The sequence below is a fragment of the Papaver somniferum genome, chromosome 3, assembly GCF_003573695.1.
Source record: "Papaver somniferum cultivar HN1 chromosome 3, ASM357369v1, whole genome shotgun sequence".
Taxonomy (NCBI): domain Eukaryota; kingdom Viridiplantae; phylum Streptophyta; class Magnoliopsida; order Ranunculales; family Papaveraceae; genus Papaver; species Papaver somniferum.
In genome coordinates this window covers 59,135,413-59,148,580 of record NC_039360.1, presented here as the reverse complement: position 1 = coordinate 59,148,580, position 13,168 = coordinate 59,135,413, and the positions used below count along the sequence as shown (strand labels likewise).

At 36.0% G+C, this 13,168-nt stretch overlaps 1 protein-coding gene across 1 annotated transcript; it reads left to right on the top strand.

The window, feature by feature from the left end:
- Positions 1–1,195: 1,195 nt before the first annotated feature.
- On the top strand, positions 1,196–11,359 carry LOC113356251. Its single transcript, XM_026599337.1, has 11 exons — positions 1,196–1,450; positions 1,576–1,810; positions 1,985–2,132; positions 2,984–3,088; positions 5,170–5,327; positions 6,609–6,774; positions 7,452–7,588; positions 8,509–9,187; positions 9,875–9,987; positions 10,122–10,377; positions 10,674–11,359. The coding sequence occupies exons 1-11, from the start codon at positions 1,279–1,281 to the stop codon at positions 10,944–10,946; spliced, it is 2,442 nt and encodes an 813-aa protein (XP_026455122.1). The 5' UTR covers positions 1,196–1,278; the 3' UTR covers positions 10,947–11,359.
- The last annotated feature ends 1,809 nt before the right edge of the window (positions 11,360–13,168 follow it).

The following is a 13,168-nucleotide window of genomic DNA, read 5'->3' as shown; positions in this document are numbered from 1 at the left end:
CAGAGAAATATAAAAGATAAATATGAAGGATAATAAAAAAGATTTACCAGCATAATGGGACAACAGTCATAACGTTGGCTAATAAACCACCTTGTATTTTGGAAATTTGAGATATGTGTATGATTCTTATTATTTTTTACTATGGTTTTATAATTATTTGAAATTCTATATTAAATGATGTATCGCCTGTAAAAACAGATATTATTATTTGTGTAGGTGTATAGGACCCGACCGATACGCGATATTAACTACCTTGTATCCAACACATCGTTACCTTTCTTCATCCTCAACTTAATCTCCTGATGTGTGTCATAGAAATATGTTTGTAGATATCACAGTCGAGGTGCTTTATCTGGAGGTAAAAGACTACCTATCTGGAGGTGCTTTATCTATGTTAAAGCTAGCCTTGAATACGAAAAGTATAAACCCCTTCTGTACCATCGGCGAGATCCTTATCAAAGTAAACCCCCATCTAAGTAAGCGAAAAACAACGATTATAAGATCTGATATGATGTTGATCCTAAACTATTTCCCTCTTGCACTCTGATCATCAAATATCTCCAAAAGTTCTACTTCGTTTTGTCCCGAAGCTGTAATAAAGAAGGTGCGCCCGTCACCCTGGAGTTTAGTAGGGGGCTGCTTTTAAGAGCATCTCCAATAGCAGGTGTTAAAAATTCTACGTGGATTTTTTTTTAAGATCCTTATTTAGGAGAATTTGCACATACTGTAAATATAGGACCGCATGACTAATAAACCATCTCCAATAGTATAGAGGTTTGAGCCTTAGAAAATCTTATCTGATGAAATCTTAACCGTTTAATTGTAGTTTAATTAATTACATATTAAAAATAAAAAATATCACATGAAGGTCATTCCGGATGTCAAGATAAGACTTTCTTCAAAACCTTCAAAATTAGTATTTCATCCCTCTTATTTTATAGGACCTACTGTTGGAGATGAATTTAGTTAAAATGAAGGTCTAAAATCATATGTGTCACTAAAAAATAAATCTTCCACCTTTTATTGGAGATGTTCTAATAGAGCCCCGGTAAACCTAGCATTTCTTTTTTTTGCTAAAAAAAGAAAAAAAGGAACACTAGATAAGCTCAGCCGCTGGCGGGCCAGGTTACTAAGTCGGCAACACAATGAACAGTCGTCTAGAAAATACACAAAACAAAACAAAAATGAAAAGGAAATGTCGAAAAAGCTAGTAATAAGAACTCATTGGTCTATAACAGTGTTTTAGTATTTCTTCTCTCTTTATTCTTGACTCAGAAGATGCATTCCGAGTTCTTAACTACTCTTCCACCTAAATCATCACCAATTTCTCTAATTCCTCTTCGGAAATTCACTTTCTCTTCCAGAAACAGTTCCAGAAAAAAGTCCCGTCGTCTCAATCTCGTTGCTCAGTCTTTTGGGAACAACTGGAAACTAAATGAAATCGACACCAGTAAGTTTCTTCATCTCATTTCAATACCACTCAAATTCTTGCTGATAACTTGTTAATTCATTGTTAAAATCCCTAAAATAAGTTTATCTCTTTTGTTTCTTTTTTCTTTGGGCTTAAAATCATAGGCGGGGTTCAAGAAAAATGGAATTTGTGGCTTGGAAACACCCAGAACTTTTTGACTGAGGTTACTGCTCCACTTCTAAAGCGGGGGGAGACAAATGACAAGACTGTTATTGAGAAAGCCTCCTTAGATACTAAGGCAATTGAGGAGGTTTTTGTTGCTGAACAGACCATTAACTCTACAACTCCAAATGGGAATCTATCTTCTGTCGCTATTTTTTCCATTGAACAATTCAGCAGGTATATATTTCTTTTGTGAATGTTATAATAGATGTAGAACCCCAGGAGTTGTTTTTTATTACCTGAGAAACCGTATTTGGTGCTAACTTTTGAGCGGTAAAGGTCACTTCATGAGTTTTCATTTTCATTCTTATGCAATTTGATGTTTTAAGAATGTTGTACTGTAACATGCAGGATGAACGGGTCGACAGGAAAGAAAATGCAGAAAATCTACGAAGCCCTTGTTCCGGAATCCTTGCGTTATGATGCTCGTTGTTTAGTGGAATATTGCTGCTTTAGATTCTTGTCGAGGGATAATTCCGATTTCCATCCTTCCCTGAAGGTTTGTGAATTTATCAAATTACAGTGCATTTGTTCCATTATTAATCTTAATTGTTGTTCATTTTCGATCGAGTTGTTATTGTGCAACACCTATGTGTAGTAAACACCTATGAGGGAGTACAATTGCCTTTAATGTTACTAAGAATGTATAACTCTGTCAGTAGTATGATGAGTATAATGTAGACGAACATAGGACCTGTTAGTTTTAATTAACAGGGGTTGTCTCCTTTCAGATATATTTAGGGCCCTAGGGGGGTAACCTTTGTGTTTTCACTCTTTTGTATATTCCTATTTCATTTGTTCCTAGTTTGTTGCTAAAAAAGGTGAATATGGTGAAGAATGAATGTTATAGTATAACTTCAAGTGTGAAGAATGAATGTTTCTTTCATGGCATGAAACCCATATGGTAACCTTCAGAAACCTCTCCACTACCATTACTGTGAAATTCCCGTATAACATTAAGAAATACACGCAGATTTCTGAAGATTTGACAAAAGACCACCATGACACCCCTTGTATTGATACCCAAAAACTAAGAGAAAACAATAAAGGATTTTCTTAAATTTAGCCCTTGCTCTCTTACTAAAAAGTATTAGCATAAATACTCTTACAGCACCCAAATTGCTGTAGACTGCATCCCAGCTTATGTAGTAATAACTGGTGGTACTGTAATTTGGTATATGACCATTAAAATTAAAGCATTTTGGGACTTGTTACTTCTTCAACAAATCTAAACGTCTATTGCTAGAGAACAATTAAACATAGCTACATAGGACACACTTTTTTTCTTGTTATCTCTTGTTACCTTCAGTCTAGCCCGTCTCCTAATCCATTAAGTTTGGTTTGTCACAGGAACATGCATTCCGGAGGCTTATTTTTATAACTATGCTTGCATGGGAGTATCCCTACGGTGCTTCTGAAGATTCCTTTGCTGATATTTCGGAGACCTATTTGAAGGTATGTCTCTGTTGTTTCTGTAATCTGTATTACATGAATTTTCTGTGGAGTTATGATGCTAGCTAGAAGTCTGACCCCCAAACATCATTTGTTTCATGACCTTCAGATACTTTTATAAACTACTAGTAGAGAACAGAGAACTGTTTTTATATAATCTCCTGTGAAAACCGAATTATCAGCTTCTAGTTAAGTTTTTAAATTAGTATACTAAATCCTAGGGAAGGCCGAATCTAGTTAAGTTTTTAAACTAGTATACTAAATCTTAGGAAAGGCCTAATGGCAATAGTAGTAGAAATTACACTGTAAAGGACCTAAAGTCGATGATTGAAAACTAAAAATGATGTGATAGGGATGTTGGGGAATGCATGGATACTGGGGGGGAAGTGCAAGATAGCAGTGGAATATTGTGCGATTGAATGAAATACTGAAAAAATTTGTGACAGGGTTACTGGAACTGATATGATATGATAAGCATGGATCATACTCACAAGCACAACCATTGTATTGTAGAATTTAGTGTCCATTCTGTTTCTCTTCGTATTGAATTAGCCAAGGGTCTATGTTGACGAAAGATGCACACAAGGACAACCATTATATAGGAAGCTCTTAATTACATTAAATCTAAAAGTTCAGACCTATAACTGGACCACTGACTACTTGCCGAAATGCCTTAAACTTCTTCAATGGAAGGTGACCCAGCAAAAGATTTCTTTATAAGTTTATCCTTGTTGTCACTTCTGTGCATCCAGTGTTTCAAAAAACTTTTTGAAGCACGTATTGAAGCGCCCTTTTTAGCGCTTCAATATAAAAATGCTTCAAAATGTCCGCTTTAATACTAAGTCAAGTATTTTAAGGAAAAAAGGGTTTTAAAGCCCAAAAACAAGTCCCTAAGTTTCCATTTTTTGTTTTAATATAAACAAACCCTGAAAACTATTATCAACTCTCAACATGTCAACTATTCAGAGACTCCAAACTTTTCACCTTCTAATCTACATCTTCTTCTTCGGTTATATCACACAATTCTATTCTTCTGATCTGCAATGGCTAGCCAGCCTGCCCAAGCTAAGAAATTTACACTTCTATTCTTCTGATCTTACATATGTATATTTTTTGAAGCTGCGCTTTACGCTTTACTAGGATAGCGTATCGCTTTAAGCTTTCGCTTTTTGAAACCTTGTGTGCATCATTTACGTACTTCAATGGTTTAGTTAAAGTTATAATACAGGAATATCATAAAGTAAACACTAGAAGTTAAGCAGTCAGTAGTATCCTTCTAATAATTATTACACATTTTTGCGGCGAAGTCTTAAGAAACCCCAGAGAACTAACAAGATCTACGACTTGGGTAAATGCTCTTTTCACAAAATCCGATTCGAGATTCCTTAACTATATGATTTCGATTTTGTGAGCTGGAAAGTTCAGGAAGACAGACAGCCACAAAAGGAACAGTTTTTGCAAGATCACATAAGCAACTATTGGAAACATAAACCACAACCATAAAATTCATCTAGCTTCTTGTTTAGACTAATTAGATTGTATTCTGATTCATATGTAATATTGGAAACATAAAATAAAATCATAAAACTCAGCTAGCCTCTCGTTCAGAGCATATTACTCATATATTTCACTGCTTGGTTCATACAAGTTAAGGAAACCCAATGTACCACTGGTATTTCATTCATAGTAACTGTGGTTTTGGGACCACCTAGGACGGGGACTACCTTGTATAATCTTGTGGGTACTGTATATCTATGTATTAAGATCTGCAACCAACCCCTTTAAACTCTTAATATTTTGTCCATGTCAGGGTATCACATTTTTGGTGTTCGTTTTAATAACTTGACAAGTGAACATCTACACAATTCAGCATGAATTATTACTTACCTTATTGACAGAAGTATTCTGTTTCTTTCTATTATGCTTGCCTAAGTGTATGTAAACTTTTAAATGTTACATACGTCTCTTGAAGTAATGGACTCTTTGTATGCTGAATCTGTTTGGGAAATTCTGATTTCTCTCCAGAGAGATATTATTTTTGGACATACTTCTGAACTAGATTGGTTTTTTTATTTGCGATGTAGGGAAAGCTTGTCGGGGAAAAGGCTTTTTGTCGTCTGGCTCCTTCTGTTTCTGGTGTTGCTGATAGGCCAACAGCCCATAATCTTTTCAAGGTTCTAGTTGGAGATGGAAATGGGATGTCTTTCAGCTTATGGATGCAATACATCGAGCAACTTACAAAGTAAGACCTGTTTCAATGTTGCTCATGTTCAATCTTACATTGTTTATGCAGCGCAGTGGACTTTGATAAACTCTAAACCTGGGGACAATAAGAATTACGAGTGTCCGACTAGCATGTAATCTTGCCTACTGTTTACGAGCCCGTATATATAATCGGATCTTTATAGTTTTAATCAAGTTTTCCTGTTGTCTAGATATGACTTCCGAAAGCATTCATGCTCTCTCATTTGAAAAAGGCTTGCTTTGACCAACTCCTTAAGTGGCAAGTGAATCACTTCTTGTTAAAACACAAAATTTAGTTAGTTTTTTTTTTGTGGTTAATTTAGTAAAACTGGGCCTGCAGATCCTGGCATTTCTGGTTTCATGCTTTCCTGACAACCCAATTTCTTCACCAACTCTGAGCAGATTAATTTAAATCTTCTTGTGTTATCTAGGATTAAAATAAAATATCTTTACTTGTTCCTTTAGCTGCAATGGATTGCTATCTAGGAGCTAGTTAACTTCCTTTATTTCATAAGCATCCAATATTTAGTTCTCTTGTAAGTTGTAACTGCATTATTGCTATTCATTTTGGAGTCTTCTCTATTTATTCACTCTAGTTAACAGCGTAACTTCGGCTGATCTCGCAACTGTATGGTTTTATCGCTCCCCCAATTCCACTTCATCTTGTCGTTCATCCTCTTCTTGGGTTTCTTCATCATCGTTGCCTTTTGCATAGACAACCACTCTTATGAGGCCTGAAATTTAATGCGTTAAGCATTTAATAGGAGGTGTTTGCCTAGAAAGAAAAAAAGTCAAGCAAACTGCGATCTGTTTGGTATTGCTATCACGTTTGAAAATCACTTTTCTGCTGTGCGGTGAAAATAAAGTGGTTCCACGTCTGGTAAGCTTTAGTGAAAAGGTTATATGCCAGAAAAACATGAAATTTGTATTTGGTAATGATTTTCAGTTATTACAAAGCTAGGACAAAATGGAAGACCAAAAGTTAGTTACATTTTATATGAAAATAAGTTATCCAAACGGTCCGTACTCTGACCACAAATTATCCATCATGTTAAATATTGCTGATGCTTCATGTATTGAAGTTATTTTTTTCTTCTTCTGGTCTTTCGATTTTAAAGTTGGTTCTATAGGGTGTTGTGGATTAGTTTCTATCAGTGCTTATTGTTGTACTACACCAATATTTCTGTTCTGCAAATTGTTTATACAATAATTTTTTAGCTGGTAGGTCATTTTCCTGGGTGCTCACTTTGCTGTGATGCACATATTCTATTTTCTGTAGGGTGCATGAAGGGCGAAAATCACACCAGAGTCGAGACCCTGATGAGTTCCCTACTGAGCAAATCTTATGCATTGGATATAGCAGAAAGCGACCCGTATTGAAATGGGAAGATAATGCAGCATGGCCTGGAAAAGTTACATTAACTACTGAGGCAATCTATTTCGAGGTATACTTTCTTTTGAGATTTTGAGTAATTGCATGTGACATTTGGTCTCCTGGCAACGCCTTCTGGGTAACACGATGTCTTCTCTTTTACTGATGATTCAATGTACTCGAGTATTGTAGGAGATCATAATTCTTCTATCCCTCATTAGTTATTAAAACTTAGTGCAGTATGGTATTCGGTTTGGATGCATCAGTTTTACCCCTAGCTTAAATAATATCTGGCTGCGATCCTGATCTGAGATTCCTAGCTTGCTGTTGGTATTTGGTACTTTAATACATTTTTTTTTAATACGTAGTTGTTGGTAATTAGTCTTAGACTTTTAGTAGCTTATATTTGTTCAAATACGACTGTATTATCTTTCATTTTTATTATGTTAAACTTCTAGTGATGCTAGGTTGTCATGAGACTTATAATGTATTGTCACGTGGCTCCCATGATGATTCGAGTTTCTGTACTTTTTGGGCAACTGGTCTAGTAGTACTTGGAGTGCTCCATCTTCTTTCACTCATTTGGCCATTCTTATCATACCAGTTTTACTATGTTAACCTTCTAGTATTTCTTGGTTGTCATGTATTAGAGCTTCTATGCTTTTTGAGGTTGCATGTTTAGTAGTAGTTGGACTGTGTTCATCGTCTTTCACTCATTGTAGTTTCTAAATGTTCGTTTAACTACTGTAGGCAATTGGTTTGAAAGTTCAGAAGGAATCTATAAGATTGGATCTTACTAGGCATGGATCACAAGTGGTGAAAGCAAAAGTTGGACCTTTCGGCTCTGCACTTTTTGACTCAGCTGTCTCCGTTACATCTGCTCCCGGGTTAGTAAGCTTTCTGCGCTGTATACATATGGCCCTCAGTATGCACTTTCAATTCATTATAACTTAGCGGTGGAGCCAAATTAGTACAGTAATGCTACATTGTTGATTTTATAATTTCATTCTTTACCTATTAAATTGGAGAGGTCATTGGCACACATGAGTGATGTTTGACAAGGTCACGTGCTTCAGAACTTTGTTACTTCATGCGTTATACAGAATTCTAAAGAAAGCACCATTTTGTTTGACCATAAGTCAGCTTTGCCCCAAGATATTTTGGTTCTCCCTGTATGACTATATCAATAATCTTTCATTGGTAGTTTATCTCATGTGGAAACTATTGGATCACCCATGCTATAAAGCATTGGGCTTGGGTTATCCAATCATCTCATTATTCACTGTAGAGGTTTAGTATCATATTATCTGCGGTTGATGAACAGTCTCTTTAGTTTACTAATTAAACAGAGGTGGTTTAAATGCACATTTTGACCAAAGTTGCGGTCAGTTTGAAGATTGAGGCATTTGTATTGAACCAATATAATAGAAATCTGGTTTTTATACATAGTATTTCAAAGACTCTCGTGCTGTTGTTCTTAGTTTTATTTACAGAGAATATAAATATCATATGCATAAGTTTTTCCAACATTGAAAAACATTCGCTTCAGGGCCTAGGGGAGCTAATGCACATCCTGAGAATGGGAACCATTTAAGAGATACTGACATGTGAACTTCCAATAGAAACTAGTTTATATTCAATCTCTTTGGTGTATGCACATAAATTGCTCGATTAATTTTCGTATCCTGAGAAAGGGAATCATTAAGAGATACTGACATGTGAACTTCCAATAGAAATTAGTTTATATTCAATCTCTTCGGTGTGTAACTATATTCCATCATGGCTTCAACATTTCTCTTCTGAACAGGTCAAAACCTTTGGTCCTCGAATTTGTTGATTTTGGTGGTGAAATGAGACGAGATGTCTGGCATGCTTTTATTAGTGAAGTTATTGCTTTACACGAGTTTATACGAGAATACGGACCTGCTGATGGTGATGAATCATTGTCTCATGTGTATGGTTCTCATAGAGGAAAGATGAGAGCTATTACAAGTGCGATTAATTGTATCACCAGACTGCAGACTCTTCAATTTATTAAAAAATTGTCAGAAGATCCAATCAAACTTGGCCAGTTCTCATATTTACGAAATGCACCTCACGGAGATGTAGTTTTCCAGACTTTAGCCGTAAGTTTCTGGGGCGGATCGTTGGTTTCAAAGTTTTCGGGGTCAGATCATCTTTTAGGTATACAGTCGGATAATATTTCTGGAAGTAGCTCTCATGTGTTTGATATGGATGGAAGTGTGTACCTGAAGAAGTGGATGAGATCTCCATCTTGGGCATCAAGCACGTCGGTTACCTTTTGGAAGAACGTTTCTGCAAGGTCGGGGTTAGTTTTAAGTAAACATCTTGTTGTTGCTGACAAGGCTCTTGTGGAGAGGGCAGCAAAACTCTGTAAAGAGAAAAGCCAAGTGGTCGAAAAAACACAGGCCACAATAAATGCTGCAACTCTGAAAGGGATCCCCAGTAACATTGACCTTTTCAAGGCAGGTCTCTCTCTCTCTTTCTCTCATCATTTACTTTAGCAGTTGAGTAAATTACTCTGTGAAATATATGCAAAGAAAGTTTCACGATCTTCTAATTCAACCAACAACTGGTTAAACCCTTTTTATTTTTTACAATATTACTATAGTTGAAGTGAAATATGGCAACAGGGTATATATGTTAGACTTTTAGAGATGGAATTTGAAAGGAAGGGTGTGGCCTGCATATCATGAGGTTTTAAGTAGTTCTATTTACATGTAGGCTTGATATTGATGATATTCTCCTTAGTTTGAGCCCTATATATGATCGGCTTGTATAAGATGGATTGCGGCTTTCAGTTTATGATTTTGTGACACTACCTATCATCACTTCCTTGAACAGATTAAAGCTTTACCCTGTTGTGAGTTAATCTTGTTGATCATGCTTGTCAGTTTGCCCACATGCTATGTAATAGTGTCATGAGCTGAACAAGTTAAGCAAGACTAAAGTTTTGTAGAACGTTTTAGCTAAATTTTGTTGTTTGAACTTTCACCACAAAGTGCAGGTTATCAAACTAAGAATAAGAACGGGTTACGTTGCTGGTTACATAATGTAGTAACAGCATTGAATTATGATGGTCTTGTAGTATTATACTGTGTGTTTTCTATATCATTTCTGGTTAATTAATATCTTCATTTCTTGTCAACCAGGAACTTATACTTCCTCTGACGGCCGTTGCAAAGCTTTTTGATGAACTTAGATGTTGGAAAGAGCCACATTTGACTGTCTCTTTTCTTGCGTTTGCATATACTCTTATCTTTAGGTAATTCTAATGCCTCAATTCATTTGTTTCATTACTTTTTGAGATGCCAATTCAGCTAATCTAATAATAATATCCGTCTCACCTTCCCGGTTATGGTTATTAATATTTCTGATGTTGAAATTGTCTTTTGTCAGAAACATGTTGTCATATATCTTCCCTATGACATTGATGGTTGCAGCAGTTACAATGCTTCTATTGAAAGGGCTTAAAGAGCAAGGTCGTCTGGGTAGATCCTTTGGGAAAGTCACAATACACGATCAGCCATCCTCAAACACAATCCAAAAAATAATAGCAGTTAAAGAAGCTATGCTTGACCTGGAAAATTATCTCCAGAGTCTAAATGTCACACTCCTCAAAATCCGTACGATTGTTCTATCAGGTCAACCACAGGTACTCCAAGATGGCTTTAAGATACAACTTCTTTTTTATCTTCATTACACTTATCATGAAGAGATTTTTAAGCTCATATAGATGAGTGGCCAGTAAAAAGTTCTTCAAATCTTCTTGGTTTGGTATTAGTATAGTCTGGAACTCGGTGAGTCCTGGAGCAACTATTATACACCCAGCTTGAAGTGGCTGTATTTCCGTGTCTCTTAAAGTTCAAATTTTGCATAGAACTTATCAAGTAAGGTTTATGAAAAACTTACCGTTACTCATCTGATTCTCGTGTGTAAACATTTTTGCAGATAACAACTGAGATTGGTCTGGTACTGCTAACTGCTGCAATCACTCTTCTCCTCGTCCCTTTCAGATACATCCTTGCATTTTTTCTTATGGACCTATTTACACGAGAGCTAGAGTTCCGTCGAGAAATGGTCAAGAGATTCAGGAGCTTTATAAAGGAACGATGGGATACAATCCCTGCTGCACCAGTAGTTGTTTTACCATATGAGAATGGTGCTGAAACGTTGTCACCAAATCCAACCAAGGAAACTGACAAAAAGGGGAGTCAGAAATGATTTAATAGCAAAAATTTGGTGTGCGATCAACGATGATCTTTGTGCCGTGCACTCTCCCAGGGTTGTCCAGAAATAAGCATATTTGAGACTTGTTGGTGCTTGCCACAAATATGACCCTGCTGTACATATACATCCTTATCCTACTGTATCTGGAAAATAAAGAGCATAAATAGATAGGCTTATGTCCCAGTCAGTGTAAATGCCCTTCATTCTGGAATCTGGGTTACAGGTAAAGTTTTTGCTTTTTCATCCCTTAGTTCTAGGTGTAAATTGATTATTTTGGACAGGATAAAAAGGATTGTATACATGGAAATCGTGAAAGATAGATAGGTTTTTTTTTTTTTTTTGATCAGAAGATAGTTAGGGTTGTATTTAACTGATACTGTAATAAGCATATAGAAGATGGTTGTATTTATTCCCGGACTCCCATCATCAAAAAAGAAAAAAAGTCCCGGACGCCCAGTTGTATTAATCAAAACCAAAGGTGTACTTCACTGCCTTTTCCTTTTACCTGGAGTGAGTGAAACATTCCGTGATATCTTCAGAGCTTATGTAGCAGAAGAACCTGCTTTTCAAAGCAACAGTCACGATAGTCTCGGTAGAGTTCACCGAAACCCTTTTAATACTTATGAAGTACTAGGACCATTTGTCATTATTGAAAATTTGTCGTCGGATGATGATATGCCGCTAGCATCATCATCAGTTTTAGGAAAAAGAACCTTTCCATTCAATTACCCTGAGAAATATACCTTTACCACCTTCCGAGTTCTGGCTGAGTCTGCGCTGGAATCGGTTATCCAACTTGAATCTGGCTTGTTGCAGGATATCCCTAACCTGGTTCAGATTTCTAGTTCTCCTGCTAGGCCAATTAGTGGCAATTTATCATTGGTGAATAGAAGGCTGTCTTTTTCTGCACCAGAAAATGAAAGAGATTCCTTCGAATTCCTAATTTCTCCAACTTTGCCTGAGGAGTCGATGAATCTTTCTTCCCAAATTCATGATACCAGCATATGCAGCCAAAATCTGTTTTTAAAATTACAGTTTCGGATTTTCTATCTTTTTCATCTTCTGAACAACTTTGTTCTATTCTCTTTCAAGATGGAAAGTTTTTCAAAATTGATCAATATGGGTCAAACATTAAGCTTAGTTAAGCACTTATCAACCAATTCCTTTCCCTGAACTTATCCCTTCAAAGCAACAGGACGAGACACAAGTACTTTTCTAATAACCTTTCTAAATTTTTTATTCATTTTGATATAATTAGCATTTACCTTTTAAATTTCTCTAGTTCTTGATTGTGTGTAAATCAATCTATGTGAAAATAGACTTGGCAAATTGGTAGACTAAGTAATCCCTGTCAGTAGTGATAATCCTCATTCATTGTGTGTAGATCAATTTTGTGAAACTGATTTCTCACTGCTTTCTCTAGATTTAAATAGCCTTATTTGTTACCTAATATGAAAATCTTAGGTAAACCCCTTAACACACAGCCACTAGACAAACCTCCTTAACAAAGAAAAACCTAAAATTCTATTTCTACCTGAAACCAAAAACCAAAGACCCTTAGTTAAAAAATTGGTTTCCTATTTTCCTTATTATCATATAGTAGACCCAGTAGGTTTAGCAGGAGCATGGATTGATGGGTTCTACTTTGAAATTGTTAAATGAAACATAAACACGATAAACATTATTGTTAACACCTCTTTTGATACCAAACAGTGGGTCTTAACTTGTTTCAATGGTAGCCCTTACCCTACTAATAGGAATGTGACTTGAGATTTCTTAGAAGAAATTAGCCAACAAGTGTCCCAGAGACTTATGCCATGGATAGTTATAGGTGATTTCAACATGGTCTTTAACCAATCACAAAAATTAGGAGGTTTACCTTTCAACAAAACCAACAGTGAATCTTATGCAAAAATTCTAGAAAGACCAGGCTTATATGACTTAGGCTATGTAGGTAATATTATACTTGGGACAATCATAGAGAAGGAAAACACAATATTCAGGAAAGACTAGATAGAGCAGTGATAAATGCAGAGTGGCACATACAATTTCCAAATGCTTCTCTTTCTTATTTAGTTGCAGTAGGCTCAGACCGTTGTCCAATTCTACTAACTTTAGATGCTCAACTATCTAAATCTGAATGGATTTTTAAATTCTATGACACTTGGTTGAAGGACCTCTCTTGTATTCAAGTAATTCAAGGTTCCTGGAATTCC